Source organism: Malania oleifera, chromosome 9 (assembly GCF_029873635.1).
Source record: "Malania oleifera isolate guangnan ecotype guangnan chromosome 9, ASM2987363v1, whole genome shotgun sequence".
NCBI lineage: Eukaryota > Viridiplantae > Streptophyta > Magnoliopsida > Santalales > Ximeniaceae > Malania > Malania oleifera.
In genome coordinates this window covers 49,807,184-49,828,914 of record NC_080425.1, presented here as the reverse complement: position 1 = coordinate 49,828,914, position 21,731 = coordinate 49,807,184, and the positions used below count along the sequence as shown (strand labels likewise).

At 34.5% G+C, this 21,731-nt stretch overlaps 1 protein-coding gene across 1 annotated transcript; it reads right to left on the bottom strand.

Annotated features, from left to right (window-relative positions):
* Window positions 1-436: 436 nt before the first annotated feature.
* On the bottom strand, window positions 437-18,424 carry LOC131163933 (elongation factor 1-gamma-like). Its single transcript, XM_058120776.1, has 8 exons — window positions 18,300-18,424; window positions 18,158-18,208; window positions 13,064-13,213; window positions 12,915-12,975; window positions 12,720-12,772; window positions 12,428-12,529; window positions 9,597-10,125; window positions 437-1,188 (listed from the first exon to the last, which is right to left on the bottom strand). The coding sequence occupies exons 2-8, from the start codon at window positions 18,164-18,166 to the stop codon at window positions 809-811; spliced, it is 1,284 nt and encodes a 427-aa protein (XP_057976759.1). The 5' UTR covers window positions 18,167-18,208; window positions 18,300-18,424; the 3' UTR covers window positions 437-808.
* Between the last annotated feature and the right edge of the window lie 3,307 nt (window positions 18,425-21,731).

Genomic DNA, 21,731 nt, shown 5'->3' with positions numbered 1-21,731 from the left:
TCGATTCAATTAGTTCGATTAAGCTTCACCAAAATTTGGTGAATCAATTTTTGGTTTGATAAATAGAAAATATAAATTCAGTTACCCAATTAACCAATTTAATAATTAATTGAATTTAAAATATAAATTAATATATGTTAAATAATTAAGCTTCCCCAAAATTCTGTTTTTAATAATTACTTTTAATTAATTTCAATTAACCGAATTACCCAAACAAGTAATTCGATCGGGCGAGATTTGGTTAATACCCCTTATTCAGTCGGTTCGGTTAGTGAAAATGATTAACCAAAATTTTCGGTTAATTCAATTAATTAACCGAATTTCACCAAACCGACCGTTTGCTCACCCCTACCCGGCATAACCCAAAATATATATATATAAATAAATAAATAAGAAAGGATGCGTACAAAATAAAGGAGGCAGCATATTTACGCTATTGATAGAATAACTTTCCATCATTCTATTCTACACTTCTTTCTAAAACAACACAGCATTAGATACCAATCCATGGGACCAATAATTTCCGTCCTTTAAATCACCCCATCCAACATCCATCCTGCCTCAGGTGGGCACCAGTTTCTTTCTACATATTTAAAACAGGATGTTGTTGTGTATATCAATAATAATAATAATTTATAGTGACCCCAATTACAAATACTAATCCCCATATTTTCTAAAACAGAATAATAATGTGAACATGCTTGAACAGGTAGATCTAAAAATGGTCAGGGTCATCAGGGGGGTAAAGAAATTTTTCTTTATATAAAAAAGGGAAGACCTTATGCTAATTGACAGTAGAGGGGTTAAATCACTTGAAGCATTTTGCATCCAAAAGAGGCTCTCCCTCAAATGGCTCATAGTCTTCAATCATCTGGTTGACGCGCTCTTTTTGGGCTTCATCTGATATGTCAACCTTTTTCCAATCGTAAAGTTCCATGTCGTAGCATTCATCAAGCACAAATTGTGGTATCTCCGGCCCACGGAAAAGCCACAGCCCTTTCACCTTGAACGGGGGTCCTGAACCAATCACTAGCATCTTGCCAAACGCATACTTGCGAGCCAGGTCCATTCGTTGAAGAAATCCACTGACCTTGTTCAGTGTGACAAACGACACCGTGTTCTCATCATTGTACTTGTAATCGCAAAACCAGAGAGAGTATCCCTCAGGATCATACATGTCCCAGAATCCTGCAATAAACACGCAGCTATTCATTCCAAACTAAACAAAGGTTTAAATTCAAAGGTACTTTTCAATGTAGGCAAAACCAAAAATGGCTGGAACTTTGCACTTCAAATGTTTGGGACAGCCAGATTAAATGTAATGTAATCCTCAACAAAGATGGATGAAACTTTAGACTTCAAATTTTGGAATAACCAGATTATAAAAACGTCATTGTAAACCTTAAGTTCCACATCTTTTTCATTCTGCTCTAAAAGGGCAATAGCTACCAATAATGTTTTTTTGAGATAATCTTTTCTGGACACTATTTGAACAATCTTCATACAAGATTTCCTCCATTGTTCTTATATTTTTTTACTTCTTCACAGAGCAGAAAATATTTAAGAATTCAAGCTCTTGCACTTTCAACTAGAACAGTATCATTGTACGATTTCCAATGCCAACCAGTGGTCAGCTGGTTGCCAATGGTGGCTGGCCGGAAGGGGTTTGATGCTGACCTAGACAGCAGCAGATGCTGCATGCTTGGAGTTCAGAGAGGGAGAAGGTGAGGTGAGTCCTCGTCACTGGGCTGCTGGCAACACCGCCATGCAAAGGTGTTCCGTCCAGGTGACGTTTCATGGAAGGCCATGGCAAAGACCTCCAAGAAGGGGTGGTGGAGGGTGGCTGTGCAAAAAATATAGGATTCCCTGCAAAGAGAAACCCAGGGCTGTTCAGCAGGTCGACCCGAGCAGCCGTCTTCTTTATTTTTTCAAAAAAGTTCCTAATTCTTATTTTTTAAAATTTAAAATTTTATAAATCTTTCAAAAATATTTAACATATAAAATATACAGGAAAAATTCACAGAAATTGGTTATTTTTATTTGTATTCTTATTATTAGTTAAATTATTATCAATCATGATTGCTAATAATATAATTATGATCATTAGTGTACCTTATTAGTTATTTGTTTAATTATATTTTCAGATTTAGGTTAATATTTTTTTTTTAATTCTTAATTTTACTTTTGGTTTTTATACCTTTATTCATTTTTTCTGTTTTTTTAATCATTGGAAAAAATGCCTAAAAATTTTTTTAAAAAAATCTCAATAAGAGAAGGAAAGAAAAATTCAAAATACAGAAAACATTAGAAAATCACAAACATCTAGAAAAGGCTTGGACAATTAAAGTATAAACCCTGTTGGAGCCTCCTTTTAGCCTTACTTGCAGGTACTTCTATTTTTTGCATTTAGTTCATGTTTTATTCCGTTCTTGCTTGATGGTTATGTATTTACTAGTAGGCCAAGTGTCTGTTTGAGCGTGTATCTTTTTGCTTTGCGTCTTCAGTCCATGTATGTCTCTTGTGTCTCATTTCAGCTAATGATGGGATGATTGGAAAAATCCTACATGCTTCCTTTCATCCTTCTTGGCAAGGTGGAGTTCCTCTTCCTTAGAGAGAAGTAAACAATCCTATCAAATGGGTTGGATCATGAGAAGCAAATATGAAAGTCCCTCTTGACTTCATAGAAAATGTTCTTTTTAAACTTTCTTTTAATTGGCCTATGGTGAACCCTAAGTTTTCATTCAGAACTCCATTCCAAACATGTTTCATTCAAATCAATAATGCAAACTCAATCCATTTGAAAAACTCATTCTTTTCAATCAAATAGTCTTCTTCATTATTCAATTTTCAAGATTTAAAAAATTAGTGCTACTGAGGCTGCTCCCTTTAATAAGAGTGAAAATAAGGGCCTTGGCTTCCAAATACTTGAGTTTCTTTGATAGTGATGAACCTCACTGGATGACCTTAGGGGTTTTATTTCTACTCTTTCTTTCTATCATGTTCAAGGTACACACATGCATGACAATGGTAACCGTTCTTTGAACAAGTGACAAAAGAGACATTAGTTGAGTAGAGATCCTTGAGATGGCTGGTCAACCACCTTCGCTACGCACAAACGTACTTCTGAACCCACTTTGTTTCTCATAGATGAATCCAACAGGCAGGATTATTTGTAGGAATTTCCAAACCCTACCTTTGATAAATTTGGGAAAAATAAAAAATAAAAAAAGATGATCTATAGGGACTTTCAAACCCTACCTTAGGTAAATCCAAATAAAAACAAGAAAGGATCATCCATAGGGACTTTCAAACTCTACAATGGAACCACAGAAACAAGGAAGGATTATAGGACTTCTGGACCCTAAGATAAATCCAATAAAATGAGGAAGGGTCATCTGTAGGGACTTTGAAACCCTCATGGACATAACTGTCTTGTATACAGGATTTTTATCAAAATGGACAACTCCATCTTTACCTAATGTCTTCATGCAAAAACTTTAGCAAAAGAGGGGTAATTGTCCATGGCCATTTTGACTAGGTAGTTATGTTTTGAAATGCATTCCTTCATCACTTTGATATGGCTCCATTCTTAGTTTGCACAATCAATGGTTCGAAATAACTTTGGACTTCAATTTTCATTTCAGGAGTTACGATCATTCCTTTTACGTTTTTCTTAAGGAACAATATTGAAAAGCAGAGTTTAGAGTATTAAGGCAAAATTTTAGCCTTAAATCCCTATAAAAGGCTAGAGGGGGAGGTGAGCAGTGGGGAGAGCATTGGAAAACTTGGAGGCATTAGAGGCGGAGGCTAGGGTGATAATAATGGGGGTTGGGAATTCTTGGGAGTTCTTGCTTCTTCGAATGGCATTTCTTGTACTCATTCTTTTATTTATGTTGATTCTTAATTCATTGATGTGTTACTTGATATTTCCTTCAATTGATTCATTGATACGGTTTTATATGGTTGTTTTGATTGCAAAAAGATGAGAGAACTGAATCAATATCATACTAGTTCAAAATTATCATCTGTGTGTGTAAATGTAATCATGGTAATTTGGGATAGTAATCTGCTCTATTTAGTTGGTGCATCCTGACATCCTTCCCATATGGTGTTCACATTCTTTTCATTACTATACTCCTTTGATCATACTCCTGTAAGGTTTACAGATGGGCTTCCATTGCCTGACAGTGAGTTGGTCTTGACATTAGGATTCCTTTCTTCGTTGTTCAATTGAATTACAGCACATTGGCATAAAAAATCCTGTCTCTGGTGCCTCAATACGAGACATTTTATCAATGTAATGCCAAGATAGATCATGCAGATTTGACATAATAAGTTGGAGTTAGTGCCATTTCAATGGAGGGCCTAACCTTATAGGAATTGGCGAAATTCCACCTCAGGGCAATAGTGGCATAGGTAAGCACTATATTCCTGCCTCGACTTGGGTACTGGGTGGATTAGAGTTAGGTTCATCAGATTAGGGTTGGGTGCATCTGGTGTAAGGTTAGCAATTGGTACTTAGGGTGGACTAGGCTAGTTCATCATTATGGGATGGGGGACTATAGGCTGCATTTAGTATTCAAGCAAGGTGTAGGTTTTGAGGGGCGTTGATGAATTGTGGGTAAACATGATGGATAGGCTTGGAAAGGCTGTGGTTGCATCCTTGTCTCTTCTTTGTCACCATCTCACCCACTACATTAACTTCTCCCTCTTTTCCACCTTTTAACAAATGAAGCTTTTTTCCCTTCAAACTGTTGATGTTCTATTCAGTGCAACAAAGTATAATCGACGATTTCCCTGATTTAAGTCTTGCTTCAATTTTCTCCCCATAACCATGAAATTCACAAACACTCGAGATGCAACATCCTAGCAGCTTGTCATAATATAACATATAGCCTGTATGAAGGTGTTCCTTCCTCCCACCAGCACCAATCATACTCTTGAAAGGTTTCTATCATCTTTTCTTCCATATTCGGCAAATCAAAACTGTCTAGAGTGACGCCGGAATTGAACTTCTACTGCTTCACAAACACATAAACCAAATCTCTCTACCTTCACACCCCACTTTGGTCATCAAGCAGTGAGCAGTAATAAGGAATTCCAAGGAGAAGCTCACATGTGTTTCTAGGATCTATCACACCATCAAGGTTTGATTGATGATGTTAGACCCCATCATTGGCAGATCATATCAGGCGATGTACCCATGGCCAAGAAGATATGGACTTAACTCCAATGGCTGCTAATTATAGAGTCCAGTCTTTTATATCTAGTGTAATGATGCTCTTTAAGAAGGCATCTGATGTTTATGCCACCCAAATTCAAATGTTTTACCATGCAATGGGTGCTGATGATTGGATATTAGCAAAGATGCTTTTGTTTGCCTTCATTTCTTGTGAGTAATAAAAGTATTGTGAATTCATGAAATAAAAGTAGTGCATCCACTGTGAGGAGAAAATCTCCACATGGGCAAAAAAATTAAAAGTTCAAGGGAAGGAGGAATCACGACAGATGCAAAGGCCTCTCAAAAACGCTCATGCCACTAACTTCTCTAGGTGTTGTGTTGGTAATTTTGTATCAACATTCTCTCTTGTCATGTATTCTTTTGTATGCTTGTGTTATTTGAAAGATAAAATTCTGTGCAAAAAGAAAAACCTGATTATTGCTCGTGACCCCATCTTCCCCTAATCCAAGGAACGAGAAATAGTTGCTCAAAAACCACAAAGGGGTGAGCAGTCCTCAGATAAACGGATTGAGGTTTTGGAAAAAGCCATGGTAGATCTAATGACACTAATGAAGAGCAAGGCTACAAGGAAAGATACCTCCCCTCCACCACTTGAGGACTTAGCACTGCAGGCATCAACATACCTAATAAAGAAGCTTCAAAAAAAAGGACAGGTAGGGTAAGAATCCTTGGTGAATAACAAGGAGAGAATGACATTCATTAAAGGTTCCAAGGCATGCAAGACTAAGGGATGAATGACTTTGAGCAACATCAAGTTGAAAGTACCTAACTTTGGCAAATATAGTGGGACAGTCTACCCAAAAACGCACTTACAAATGTACACGAAGAAGACAGCAGCATTATGCAAAAAACCAAAAGCTGCTCATTTAGGTGTTTCATGCAAGTTGACAGGGCCAATTCTGCATTGGTATGCAACTATGCATCCCTGGATAAAAGTAGGGTCAAAGGTGGAGAGATTTGATTAATGCATTTCTGAAGCAGTATTAAGTTTAATTACAACACCACTCTAGATTGTTTTCATTTGCAAAATAAGAAAAATATGAGGACTGAAACCTTTTGGGAGTATGCACAATGCTAGCACAAGTGCAGCCACTGGAAACTAAAGAAATTGCCAACACCTTCATTGGGACTATACAAGAGATATGTTATGACAAGCTATTAGGGCATAGCGTGTCAAGTTTTACTGATGTGGTTATAGGGGAGAAAATTAAAGTAGGATTAAAATTGAGGAAAATTGTGGATTATATAGTGTTCCACTCAAAACACAACATTTTGCAAATAAGAAGGCTCAATTTGTTAAAAGGGAGAGCAAAGAGGGAGAAGTCAGTGTAGTGAGCCAATTAGCCAAGGTGGTGACAACGAAGAGGCAGGAAAGGAACCACAACCCTACCAAGCCAATGCACAACTTGTCAACACACCACCCCTGGAGTTCACGCATAGCCTGTATACCAAATGCAGCTATTCCCCCACCCCATAATGATGGACCAGCCTAGTCTGCGTCGTACTAGATACGCCCAACCCTAATCCCATGAACCCAACTCCACCAACCCAGCACGCAAGTCGATTTGTGAATCAACACCTTACCTATGCCACCATCAGAACTATACCAGCTACTGGCTGGCCAAGGCAGAATTGTGCCAATTCAAGGTCGAGCTCTCTATTGAAATGGCGCAACCCAAACGTACTGCATGAATTCCACAAAAACTCTTCAGGGCATTCTACTGATGAATGTCTCACATTGAGGCACCACATAAGATTCGATTGATCAATATGCTGAAATTCCAAATGAACAAAGGGAATCCTAATGTCAAGACCAACCCATTGCCTAACCATGGAGGCCCGTCTATAACCCAACTGAAGTAGGAGTGGAGGAGTAATGAGAAGAGTGAGAACATCATACATTCATACAAAAAGGAGGTCGGGAGGTGTCAACTAGACAAAACAGATAATACCTATCCCAAATTACATTATCCATACTCCAACAATTGTCCATTACACCAATCTCAAGTTTGATCCCAACCAAAGCACCCTGACCATCAAGTATGTGGTGCCACAAGGCATGGGGAAAAAGCTATTCAAATTCCGAACACATCGCTTCTACTTAGAAATTCCCCATTATAGAAGACGGTCTTACTAAAGAGAAAACACAATTAATGTTTCTCTCAAATAACATTTCAAGCATCATTAATTGCAAAAATAGATGTGGGCAAGCATCTCACAATGCCAAATCTAAAGAAATTGTACTTGGGATATCTCCAAATGGTGTTGGGGCATAATTAGATGCCAAATAATTTTAACTACAGTGGCCTCTCAACTTTGCAAAGCATAGCAATATGTGTTACTGACCTGAACTAAATTGGATCCCTTATGATGATACATTGTTATATTCTAGTCACCAATTAATTTGTGAAAACCAGACGCAAAATATAATACCAATTATCCAATAAGAGAAATAAAAGCTTCCCACAAACAATAATTGACAGAAAGAACATATAAAACCTCCATGAAAATATAAAACCTTAAAATCCCAAAAATAAAAAACTAGCAATAACAGATCATAAGAAAATATAAACAAAAGTATTCTTTCTTTTGTCCCCTTTTGGGGGAGTACAAACTGGCAAGGAGGATCAAAAACTTGCCAACATTGCTAATGGACAAAAAACCATCTAATGAAGACACTAAAGGCACTTCCATATTCGTTGTTTTTAACTCAAAGATCATAATCTAAACAGATCCTTCCTCAGAATAGACCTATCTGGCAAAGCCTTTGAAGAAATTATTTAAAATTAAATGAAATATATAATACACAACCATAAAAGAGAAACTATGCAAAGTTTATTCTACCACAAATCTAAAATGCCTGGTAGACCGCCTTGCTTGCCTTTCTATAAAATCAAGTCAACCAGGTCACCTAGGAACCTCAATAAAAGGAGAAACGGAGGATATAACAAAAGTGGTCACCTAAATCAGTGTATGTTATTTGTCCATTTCCTAACAGAAAAAGCCTTTAGGGTGCATTTCTTTTATAGATTATTTTTAATAGGATTGGACTAGACTCAATAGTACTAGATTGAATAGGATAATTCCAATTCCGGTGAAATATTGTCCACTTTGGCCCACTGGCCTCACAGATTCGTCCTATACAAGGTCCCTCACATAGTTGAAGCCCAAACCATCATTATAAGTCCAAAATTTCCTTATACACATCCAATGTGGAAGAGTGACTATAAAACACATGGAATAATGTTTTTTTTGTTTTTATGCCTTTTAACTCCCTTAGCATGACTCTTGAATATCGATACAAAACAGCTCAATCTTGTTTGTTCAAGTATCAAATTCAGTTTTTTTTTGTTTTTGTTAAAAAAACAAAAACAAAATTGACAAAATCAAGTCACAAATACTATTATATTATCAAATATGTACATAAATAAATAAATAAATAAAAACGAGCAAGTACTGTATTGTTATCATACTGCATCACACCACACTATCCCTCCAAAGATAACAAAATCGGAGGATATAATTTTGAGGTTGACCAAAGTAAACATTTAGGTTATTTTTGGTCTGCAAAATCTCTATTCCTAGGAATAGAATATTTATTATAGAAAAATTCGATAGTTTATACATTATTACTAGAACAATTTAAGACATGTTATGAATCCATAACAAGGCATAGAAAACAAATAACTATTCCCAAAGTTCACTATAGGAATTTCTATTCCTTTCCTATTCAATATTTATTTCTGAATGTCATTATATTCCATCATATTCCTAAGAATAGCTATTCAAAAACCAAATGCAACCTTAATTTTGAAGGATGATTTCATCTTTGGTTCTCCATAGCATGTTACTGAAGACATTTACATGTGATTTGCCTGTTGAATGAACATTGGAATTCAATAACTCTTGTTGTACACATAAGGTTGATTCCCATTAACCAAATAGCAAACCAATCTCCACCCAAAATAACTGACTTTAACTTAGGTTAACTTTCAGTCCTTAATTTTCTAAATTAATGATAAAACCTTGATCTCATAACAGCATACTTACTCCCTATCTAGAGGTCTTAGGTTCAAAACTTGTTATCCCAATGCCCTCTATTCTGTAATACTATTTGTTCATTTGTCTTTCCAACAGCACATTGTGGGGTTGTTAGCCCAATGTACATTGTCAGCTAGTTTTCTAACAGCCTAAGCTCTTAGGGCAAAATAGTAATTTGTTAAATCATCAAAAAATAAAATCAGGAAGGGATAAAGTACAGAATTATCCAAACACATTAGATAGAAAGTGAACTTCCTCAATAACTAATTTGCGTAAAATTTTCCTTGAAAGAAACTTTTAATGGAGCACATACCTTTAATTGCAACCTCACGAAAGTTGGTTTTGGTATTTGAGTAGAGCCTCTTCCACTCATCCAGTACCATCTTGCTTGGAGGCAACAGATCAAGAGGATTCTTGGCTTTAGGCTTGGGTGCCTCTTCTTCTTGATTAGATTCTTCGACTTTGGGTTTTTCCGACTCTTTCTGGACTTCTTTTTTGGCTTCTTTCTTTGCTTCATCCTTGGGCTTAGATTTTGCAGGTTCTTTTGGCTGGGAAGACTTTCTTGCAGATTGAACAGAGGGAACAGATTCTGTCTGCTTTACCTTGCCCAGTATCTTACTGAAATTTGGTTGATTAACCATGGTCCAGAAATATCTCTCAACATGTGGAAACTCTAAGGTAAAGCTCCTCGTCATTATCCGACTGAATCCCAGGTACAAATTACATGTCATGATAATGTCAGCCAGGGTCACAGAATGACCAACCAGGTAAGTGTTTGAAGCAAGATGTGTGTTCAAAGCAGCCAGTGCTCTCTTCAGCGCAGAAATTGCAGCTTCCTCGGCCTTTATAAAGGGGCATACAGGAAAAAGGCGAAGAAATTCATAAGAACAATCTTATAATGCAAAAGGGAGGGATAGCTGTACTTAAGAACATGTATTAGCACAATGGATGATGTAATAATGTGTGCAGATTGTTTTTAACATATATACAGATCTCTTTGTGCTCCACATCTGTGTAAACAAAGAAACTTACTAAGAAGAGAGTACAAAAAGGTCTATTCTGATGTCAGCCAAATAAAAAAAGGGAGAACTTAAGAAACTATTAACAAAGCAATGCCCATGAATCTCATCACATTCCAGCGATTGGATTGCAGAATCAAGGGCAAAATTGTATTTTGGCCAGAATGCTATTCCTACAAAAGGCAGAATTGTGATTCCAGTCTAGATGAGCTGGAATCCATCTTCATTCCACGGAATCAAACTCCTTTTATAATTAAAAATATAATGAAAACAACAAAAAATAGTAATAATGCTAATTATTATTACTATTATAATAACTAATAATAATTGAAATAACAATAATATTTATTATTATAAAAATAATAATAATAACAACAAGAGCAATATTAATAATAAAAAAGTAAAAAACAATAGTAATTATTATTTTAAGGATAATAATTATTATAAAAATAAGAAGAACATATTCGCAGTAAGTTAAGTGTAGCTCCTATAGATGATAAGATAAGGGAGGGACGACTCAGATGGTATGGACACTTGCAACGTAGACCACATAGTGCGCCAATGAGGAAGAGTGAGTTAGTTACTGTGGGGGGCAATAGAACGGGTAAGGGTAGGCCTAAAATAACTTGGTAGGAGATAGTGAGAAAAGATTTAATATCCTTGAATCTGCCAAAAGAGATGGTCTGGGATCGCAAAAATTGGCGAAAAAGAATTCATGTAGCCGATTGCACCTAGTGGGACTTAAGGCTTGCTTTTGTTGTTGTTGTTGTAATAATAACTAATAATAATGACAGTAACAATATTAATATTTATTATTAAAAAATAATAATAACAACAATAATAATAAGGAAAGGCAAAAATAGTAATCATTAATAATTATTATTTTAAGGATAATAATATTTAAATAACGACAATAACAATACTAATATCTATTATTACATGAAAATAATAACAAGAACAATATTAATAACAAGAAATGGCAATAATAATAATAATAAATATTTATTATTTTAAGGATATTAATTATTATTATTAAAATAAATAAAAAATAATAAAAATAATAAATAATAATTACACTGATAATAATCACTATTCTAAAAATAATAAAAAATAGTAATAATCAAACAAAAACAATAAAAAATAATAATACTAAATATTATCATTATTATAAAAATAATAACAACTAATAATAATTACAATAACAAAAATACTATAAAATTAATAATAACAACGAGAACACAATAATGATAATAAAGGCAAAAAATACCATTAATAATAAGGATCATAATAATTATGAAATAATAAAACAATAACAATAGCAATAACAACAATAAAGAACTAAAATTCTGAAGAGAGAATCCCTCCAATTAAGGAGGGCAAACCCATTGCCATAAAAGAACTCCATAAAACTTGTCCCAAATGCACAAGTAAAAGGAAAAATGCAAACAAATAAATAGCATTTGTCTAACAATTGGAAAGCGAAGGTGCACATATATGGGGACAAATCTATAGGCGGGATTCTTCACTATAACAGCTCACAAGTATTAATCACATTAAGAACAGCTTCAATTTGGAAGGGGTCTTTAACTATAAATAATAGAATGCAAAAGAATATTATCACCAATAAAATCATGAGTTAAATAATTAGAGTTTTATAAGAAAAATCCCCTGAAGCATCCAAAATTCAAGCCATTCCATCCATCTTAAAGAATAAAGAAAAGATTCTACAACACTCAACAATAAAACAAGGTCTATCTCTCTCAATTCAAATTTTTCCTAAGATAAAAGTTCCGAGAAATAAAACTTCCTATGGAATCAGAAAAGGCTAGAAACAGGAGTGTTATGACAATTTGAAAAGCAATAAAGGCAAGAATAAGCATAAAATAAAAATAAATAAAATAAAATAAAATAAAGAAACATCCCCAATCCATTGACCCTCCTAAAGACAAACTTCCTACTCATTGTCAACATCAAACTTCACTTATGAAAAAAGATGAAAAGAAGATATAATTTAGATGCTACTGGAAAAATACTGGAGCTAATGACCAATCCCTTAGAATGCGAGGAAGCAAAATAGTTAAAATTAGAAAACAGGTAAATTCGCAATGGGAGGAATTATACTGACTGGAGGAAGGTGTACAGCAAGCCCCATTCTAGGCCCTAGCCATTTCGAAGTATAAGCATCAATCTCTAGAGATGCAAAGTCAATCCATTGTTCAATTTGTCCCTGAAAAAATCCAGCACGTAAATGATAATAAGCATAACAGAAAGCAAAATTTTAAATTATGATTTCCTTTTCAGGTAAGAATGAGGATCAAAGAACTTCAACATTTGAAAAATCAAATAACAGTTCCCAGCTTAAGTGCCCCCCCCCCCCCCCCGGCGGCCCAGTAGATGCAAACAAAAAAGAGACCTACGTATTCAATTAGAGAAGAACCATAAAGAGGATTGTTGGCCTTCAGTCGAGTAACTGCAGTCGCAAGCTAAGAACAGTTAGTCTCACTCAACCACCAGGAGACACATGTATTATGTATGCAACCAAAAGCAGGCGGGGCTTGCACAAGCAAACACATCATACACAAAGATACAAGCAGAAATATATACAGTCTCACCATATCGTGCTATTGCATTGCTCTCAAATATAGGACCATCAGGTGTTTCCAGCAGAGGAACCTACAGAATAATAAGTTCTTGTGATAAATTGATACCTATGCAAGCATCTGATTACTAGCTATTTTTCATCTCAATTATGTAACTGCACCTTTCCAATGGGATTCATCTTGATAAACTCGGGAGTTTTATTCGTCACACCCATCTCGAAGTTCTGAGCCAGTTCAACTTGGATGCCAGAGTACTCCGCAGTAATGAGTGTCTTGAAAGCATTTTTGTTTGTTTTCCCAGCATGCAAAACCTACAAAGCAGATCAAACAAATATACCATTAAAAAGAGGTAAAAGAGAATGCTTACTTCATATGCTAACAAGATAATCTGCCCCCTCAACATTTAGTCTTTGGATGAGAAACTTAATAAATAAATAAAAACAAAAAGGTAAATATATCGATTAGTTCATACAAAATGTGATAGCATTGATCACATTTTCGCGAAAAAAAAATATTAAACTATTAACTTGTAGTGATAACCATAGTTGTCTAATCGAGATTAAAATTGCAAATTCGAAATCCCAATTTCAGGATCAAGAATTGAATCAAATCGTAACATTTGGTATAAATTCCCAAAATTGTTTCCAAATGACATGCATATACTGATATACGAACACCAAGAAAAGTAGTAAAATACATTTAAATTTTGACAATTACTTATGTATGATTTCCCTAGACAATAAAATGTAAGAGTAAAAAAGAAATCATAAAAAACTAAATTTTTGGTGATTGTCAATAATGAAAAATCATTATTCATGCATATGCTTTCTCTATTAAAAAGAAACAAAAAATATATAAAAAAAAATTAACTCAAGCAAAATTATAATAATTGATCAATCTACTGAAAAAAACCCAACGTTTGAATCTTAACAAGAAAATGAAACATGAGTACCGCCTCAGCCAATGAGTGTTGACCTCTTCTTCTCAATGGTAGAGCATTATACTCTCCGAGAGTGAAGAATAGTACAGCGAATGTAACATAAGACAAGGAATGGAAGGTAACCGTGTAAAAAGAAAAATCAATAAAAAAAAAATGTTGATATTGGGGCCTTAAACCAGTTGGGTCTACCAAGATACGATAGGTCTAGAATTGTGTGAATGAGTGAATCAATGTATTCAGATCAACTCGTTAGATTCACACGGTGAATCAATAGATTCAGCAACGATTGTTTCATTTTTGGATTTTCTAGTAAGATTCTAATAGATTTGGTGTGGAATTGGTACAAATCATTTGAATTGAATTGCGAATCATAAGATTGTAACAGTCATAGCAAACTGCAAAGGAGATTTAAACAACAAAGTCTCTGCTAAGACAAGCATTCCACCATTCCAGCTTTGTCATATATCAAGTACAACTGCCTCCTAAGCAGGGGTCTCACTCTGTTTTCCTCACCATGCATTTTTGTTAAAATACCAGTGCAAATTAACTCAAAATATGGATAAATCATGCATGAGATTACTAAAGTGGAGGGACCACTGTCAAAGGAAATGATTGAATTCCCCAGCCATAACTTCAGGTCATCTGAGTTAGTTCAAATGTTGAAATTGGACTACTCATGCCAAAAAAAATGCTGAAAGTGAGGACCATGCAACAACTTTGGTTGTGGGACTAAAACTACAGCGCCAGCTTCCCACCACCACCACTAAGCAGAGTACTGCAGGATCATTTCATGGTGATTTCACAAACATGGATTACATTTTTTTTTTTTTTGATAGGACACAAACTTTAATGTCCACATTTTCCCGTCAATTGTAAACATGCTGAATTGAAATGTTAAAATGTTTGGTGGTGATGAAGATTTCAACTATTCAAAAAATGATTCCAAGACACTATGAACCCTGGTAATCCTTCTTCTCAATCCTAAAGCATATCTTGTAACTAAAAATTCTAGAATGAAATATTTTCATTTTATTAAATTCATGTGCAAATGAATTAGAAGTTGGGGAAGGAGATGAATTGGGATAAAAAATCTAAATCCATGAATGCAAAATAACATCGAATCTTGTTCTAACTTCAGAAATTCGATTTTAGATTCCAACGACTATCTAATTTTCTCCAAAGACAAATGGAGCAAAGTGAGTTGATTTTGGTAAACAAGGTAAGAGAGTATAATTATTACAACAATCTAGGATGCAAGGTGGAGGCCATATATCCTCTTAATTTAAGGTCAAGATGGTATGTGGTTAGATAATTAAAATAAATGAGCAAATATGTAAAGTCACAAGAGAAAGACCTCCCATACTTTTTTAGGGTTTTTATCTCTCTCACTTTTCCAATTTATTTTATGTGCTACCTTTCAGAATTCTAGTTTCAATTTGATAAGTTAAAAAGCTAAAGGAATTCTTTTGGGTCATGCAATGTACCATGAGAATAATTCAAATATCATTTCATTTTCTGAACTAGCTTTGCCAACATTTTTTTATAGGCTGGAATTTTGTTCCTCTTTTCGTTTGTGTGTGTGTGTGTGTGTGTGTTTTGGGGGGGTGCTGAGTGGGGTGATGGGGGAGCACTCGATTGCTTTAGAGAAAATGGCTTTATAGATTTTCTAGAAAAGCAACAATTTTAGAGCCTGCTTAGCAGAAAAGAAACCTAGAGGAGAAAGAAAAGGAAAGAAAGGAGAAAAGAAAATAGTCTCTCTAGTTCAATAAGAGAAAGAGCATAGGGAAACATGGATTGAAAGAAAAAAATCAATTATTTACAAGATTACCCGTCAAACAACCAATTGAATTGTCCTAGTGTATTTATTCATTTTGAGTTATTTCTCTCTGCTTATAGGGATTTCCCAATTTTTTTCTCTCCACTTCTCTCTTACTACTTTTCTCCTCTCTATTTCATGTAAAACAAAGGACAGAAGAGAAGGCAACCAATTATTTTTCTCTCCTCTTCACTTCTCTCCAACCAAATGTACAATAAGGAGAGTCATCAGTCCTGGCTCGGAAGTACGAACATATGAAGAGAAATGGAGGTCCACGGAATGCAAGAAGAATTGGTAAACAAGAAGGCATTAATGTTTGAGCTAAACCGTGACAGGGCTTCGAGAGACTGGCTTTTGTATATTGTCTCTCTTTTTCTATAATCTATATTATCATTATTATTATCAATGTTTTAAACGGCGAAGGCGTAAGGCGAGGCATTTTATCCTCCACGAGGCTAGGCGTAAGCCTCAAGGCGTTGAGGCGTAAGCCTCAAGGCGTTGAGGCGTAAGCCTTTTGGGACTATATTTTTTCAAAGAATTAATAAATAAAAAAGTATATATATATATATATATATATAGTATTAAAATAATAAAAATGTTAGAATAATGGAGAAAAAATAAAAATATGATTCTTAAGTATCATATAGGCCAATTTTAGCTAACAAACTCAAACAATACATGTTAAAAATAAGCCATAATTTTCAAAAAGAAGAGAAGGTCAAATTACAATTTAGCAGGTGTAGCAAGATTTAATTTAAGCAATTAAAATAAGAAACAAAAACCTGAGAGACGAATAAAGAACTCAGACCCGTCAGACAGAGACTTCAAAAGAGAGAGAGCAGATGCTGAGAGAGAGAGAGAGAGAGAGAGAGAGAGAGAGAGAGCAAAGGCTTCGAGAGACAAAGAGCAAAGGCTTCAACAATTAGCAAATGCTGAGAGAGAGAGAGAGAGAGTAGAGGCTTTGAGAGACAGAGCAGAGGCTTCGACAGACAGCAGATGCTTCGAGAGAGGCTTCGTCGAGCTTCATCCAAGCTTCAAAAGAGAGAGCAGAGGCTTCGATGAGCTTCATCGAGTCTTCAAAAGAGAGAGTCGAGGCTTCGTCAAGGCTTCGAGAGAGAGCAGAGGCTTCGAAGAGAGAGCGAAGGCTTCGTTAAGCTTCGGCAACAGAGCAGAGGAGAAGAAGCTTCGCGGGAGAGAGAGGGAGGATAGGGTTTCAGTATGTTTTGAGTTTTGGGCCAAAAGGCGTACGCTTTGCATATGAAGCGTAAAAAAACGTGGTTTTTTGGCTAAGGCGTACGCTTTTTTGGATTTACGCCTTTACACATACGCCTTGAGGCATTTTTGTCCCAAAATGCACAGAAGCGCGCCTCAAAAACGCCTTTCAAAACACTGATTATTATTATCATTATTATTATTATACTTCTTGCACATGCTCTGCACTTGCTCAAGGCTTTTTCTTTGTACCCAAACGCCTTTCAAAACACTGATTATTATGATCATTATTATTATTATACTTCTTGCACATGCTCTGCACTTGCTCAAGGCTTTTTCTTTGTACCCAATTACAAAGTAGAAGGGGGGAAAAAAGAAAAAGAAAACTGTGAACTAAATTGGCAAAATTGCGATATATGATTAAAAAAGGTAATGTCTAGGAAGAGTAGTTAAGCAAATGTATTCATTATTTCACCTTTGTTGAGTCTTTGTGTGTAATAGGTAAAAAAGGCTAACTTAAGGAATTTTAAAGGAAATTTGGCCCGCAAGAAAACGATAAAAACTTCAGAAAAGCTAGCTTAGAAGTAGTAGTACAGGTATCGTCCCCCCCCTCCCCCCGCGCGGGGGCGCAACTTCTTTTGTCAGCTACAAAATGAATGTTCACTTTTTTTTCAGATTTAGAACAGTATCTTAATATTTAAAAAATAATAAAAGAAAAAAAAAATAATTGCCATAAAAAGAAGCACTAAAAAATTAAGAACACTAACTACATCAAAGATATCTTAATGGTCACAAAATCATTGCCAATCTTATTAACACCTGAAGGAATGAAAAGGCTAAATCTGAACACCCGAAATTTGATCTTCAAATCTACTCTTGACCAAGTATAATCCAGTGTTCTATTCCGCCAAGAAAAACGCAATTGACTCTTACGACAAATTAGGACCCCATTTGTTACTTTCAGGTTCGAAATTTCTTCATTTACCGAATAATGTTCCTGCTTTGCTCAAGATACAGGTCACGTGAAAATTCTTTTCAGTCTACCCATTCAAATTGTCTGCATACGTAGCACATGAATTACACCAAATTCAGCATAAGCTCCGTTAACTAGCTGAGAAACTGGAAGCGAGCACAAGGAAAACAATTTCCCATCTTTCCTACCCCTCAGCATTTAAAACAGCAGAAACGGGCCCAAAAAAAAAACCTTCAATTTGTTCTTCTTTTCCAAAATTTTATCAGTTAACAAACCAAAAAATACACAAATAATAGGAGAACAGGAAATCATACCAGAGCCATGGCTTAACGGAAAAACGCCTACTCTGATCAGTGATCACGGATCTGAAAATAGAAGCAGAACGTAGAAAAAATTTCAGAAAACACAGCAAGACAATGGAGCAATGAAAAACCAAAGCATTCGCAGAAACCATACCGATGCAGCACGAGCGTTCTTCCGAAAGCTCAGAGAGGGAGAGAGAGAGAGAGAGAGAGAGAGAGTTGCTAGGGAACCAAGAATGTAGGGCTTAGAGGAACTAAGAATGTAGGGCTTTATGATTTACGAAGAGCGGAAGGAGAAAGTCCGGTTGGGGACGGAAACGGATCCTAAACCCATGGGTCGAATACTTGACCCATGATAGGATTCATATGGCGCGCCCACAGCCCAGAATTATTATTTTTTAAGAGATAATGGTGAAGTAATAACAAAATTTACAAATTTAAAAAATCGTGAATATTTCAAATAAAGAACATTAATTGTTTCATAATTAGATTTGAATGATCATAATAAATTTTAAATTTAAATAATAATCAGATTTAAAATATCAGATTTAATTTTTAAAAAATTTTATTAAGTTACTTATATACTCATAATTTAATTACAAAATAACTTGTAAATTAAGAACACTTGAGGAGGAATGGCTAATTTTAAAAATAACTAAAAACTAATTAGGGTTTCTTTAATTAATAGTAGATATTATTCCTAAAAAAATTATTTTTTAATAAGTTTTAAAATAAAATATAATAATCAAATAATGAGTCATTAATTCATTTATATTTTTGAAAAAAAAAAAAAAACTACCCACAACTTCTAATTATTTTTACTCTCTCCTTATTTTCTTAAAAATCTTAGAGTTGGGGAATAAAAATCCAAACAAAACAAGTTGAGTTAAGTCAAACTTTTATAATATTCGAACTTATGATTAGATTTTTAACCAAGCTCGATCTAGAGCTAATGTTGAATATATTTATTCAGTTTCCTTCATTTAAATTAATTTGAGTCGAGCTAAAATGAACTCTACAATCTTTATGCCTATAGTTAAATTTTTAACTAGATTTATAAAGGGACTAAGAGAGAGTTCTCCATCAAAATATTTTTTCTCTTTATTAATTCTAAAATACCCAATTTGTTTACAAGTCATCATTTGATTAAAACTACAAAAGCATATGAGCTTTGTGCTATGCCAATTTAAGCCAAAACCCATTCACCCATGCCAAGGTCAAGTAAATGGATATAGGAGTGCCATGCGACATGTTTTCAAAGGAAGCAAAAGCCTGCCCCCAGGGCGTGGCTCAGTTGACAAGGCGGACCTTGGGAGTGCCTTTCACGAGGTCAGGGCTTTCTCTCCTTCTGGGTTCGATTCCTGCGGCGGGCTCCTGAAATTTACCCTCTCCGTGAGCTGTCGGGCAAGCTGGCACGGGGCGCGGGATTAGTCGCGGACCGTTAAACGGACGTGGACACCTGGAGCGATATCTAAAAAAAAAAAAAAATGAAGCAAAAGCCTACTCTAATTATACTATTATAAATTGTAAATTACAAATATTTACAAGATACATAATAACTTATGTTATGTATTTTCACATCTTTGAAAGTTGGCGTAGACCAACAACCTAAAATCTTACTTTGTCCCTGATGCTATTGTTAGCTTATGTAAGTGTAGAATTTTCAAAAGTTAACTCATTTTGTTTGTTTTAATTTTGTTATGAAAAAAAAAAAAAAAACATATAATCATCTAACATACAAAAATTAGAACAAATAATGATTTCATTGTTGGGCTCGTTTTAGATCAAACAAGAAAAATTAGTCTACCCTACACAAGAAAACCATTCTACCCTATCCTCCTCATATTCACCATAGCTCAATAACAGGATTATACAATGAATACTCCCTATTTGAAAGGGCATTGAACCTTGCTTTAGGATTTAAAATTGTTGAAATGCTTAAAAGTAATGCTAGAAGAAAAAAGTGTTCATAGTTTCATGACTAAAAGTCTTGTATCCATTTATGTTTCTTCGATTTGCTTTGCATTCCACGGAAATTATTAGCTCGTGAATCTAATTGGTGTTCTAGAGTTTGAAATTGTGAGTTTGGGTTGAAAGTGATTCTAATTGGTGATTACAAAGTTTTTTAAAAAATAGTCTAAAAATTTTAATTCCATTTTTTTAAAAAATAAATGGTTTATAGTTGTGTACTTGAGCTACATTTATATTCATTATGTGGAAGCAAAGCATAGTCTCAAATTAGTTGTTATAGAAGCTTTTAATTATTTAATGTTGTGTGTTTAAGTTGTCTTTTTTTTTTTTTTTTTTTCTATCCCATATAAAGGGAAGTTGTTCTACATTGTGATCCTATAAAATAATACTTCGATTTCACTAGTATAACATAATTTTTGCTAGTTCCCTCCTTTTTATTCACCAAACTAACTATTGCTTTTATCCTCACTACTGAGTTACATGTCTAATTTTGAGCATGTGAGAGAGCCAACATTTTATGTACCTATTTTGTAACACTTCAAGTTCATCAAAAAGCAATTTTGTGGCCAAAGGGAAAAAAAATAGGCTAGAGAGAACAAGAAATATCAAAAGAAAGAGCATTTTATTGTTTTTAGATGTTAGCATTTTTCCCTTTTTTTAAGATATGTTTGCGATGAAGAGTTTTCAAAGTGGAAATAAAAATTTTTCGGGTGTAGGGGAAGAGATGGGATCATTATCTCAATCCTCATCAAAAGTTTTAGGATAGATACTTTATTTTAGAAGGGGTACCTATTGACGGACCGAATTCTGTTTGGGTGTTAACAAAAAGGGAATGACGGTCCCTAAAGAAGGAGTTTTGAAGAAAAAAAAAGGAGTAAAACAATTAAAATCATCTGACATGGAGTTGCCACCTTTTTTTTTTAAAACATTGAAAAAAAAAGTTTTGAAAAAGTCTGCAAAACCAGAGATTTAAGTTTGGAAGTACATTTATATATAGGAAAGGTGATCTAACCAGCTCAATAATGATTAGCCAATTAACACCCTTATCGATACCTATTCACTAAACAGCTACCGCAATTATGTATGTGTTGTCTTCAAGAAGAAAAGAAGCAAATGATAAAAGAGAAAAGACCCCTTTTGGTCTTCCAATGTTGTTATTATTGTTTGAATATCCCAATATGATTTCAAGAAGTTCAGAGTATTTGCTCTAAAAGGGATTGGCCTTAGAACCCAATTTTAAAAGAAATGTGATGACAACGAATATAGATGATGAAAAAATTTAGTTTGAAACTGTTATACTTGTATTATCGACTGGAAAAAATTTAAGTTTAAAAAAGGGGCATTGGACTTTTATCACTAGTCTTTAAAGAAAGTGAAAAAGATGAAGTTTGGAAAAAAAAAAAAAAAACTTTGAGTTGAAAAATATGATGAAATGTATGAGTTTTAGAAAAAAGCTAGGGTCTCATCATCGTCCTGCTAAAATCAAGAAAAACACTAAAAAAACATATATTTTTTGAATTTTTGAAAGCATTTTTTTAGTTAAGAAAACTCTGACACTAAACAAACAAATATGGTTTGTTTGGTCTAATTCTATTGGTTGAAGTCAAAATCCTTG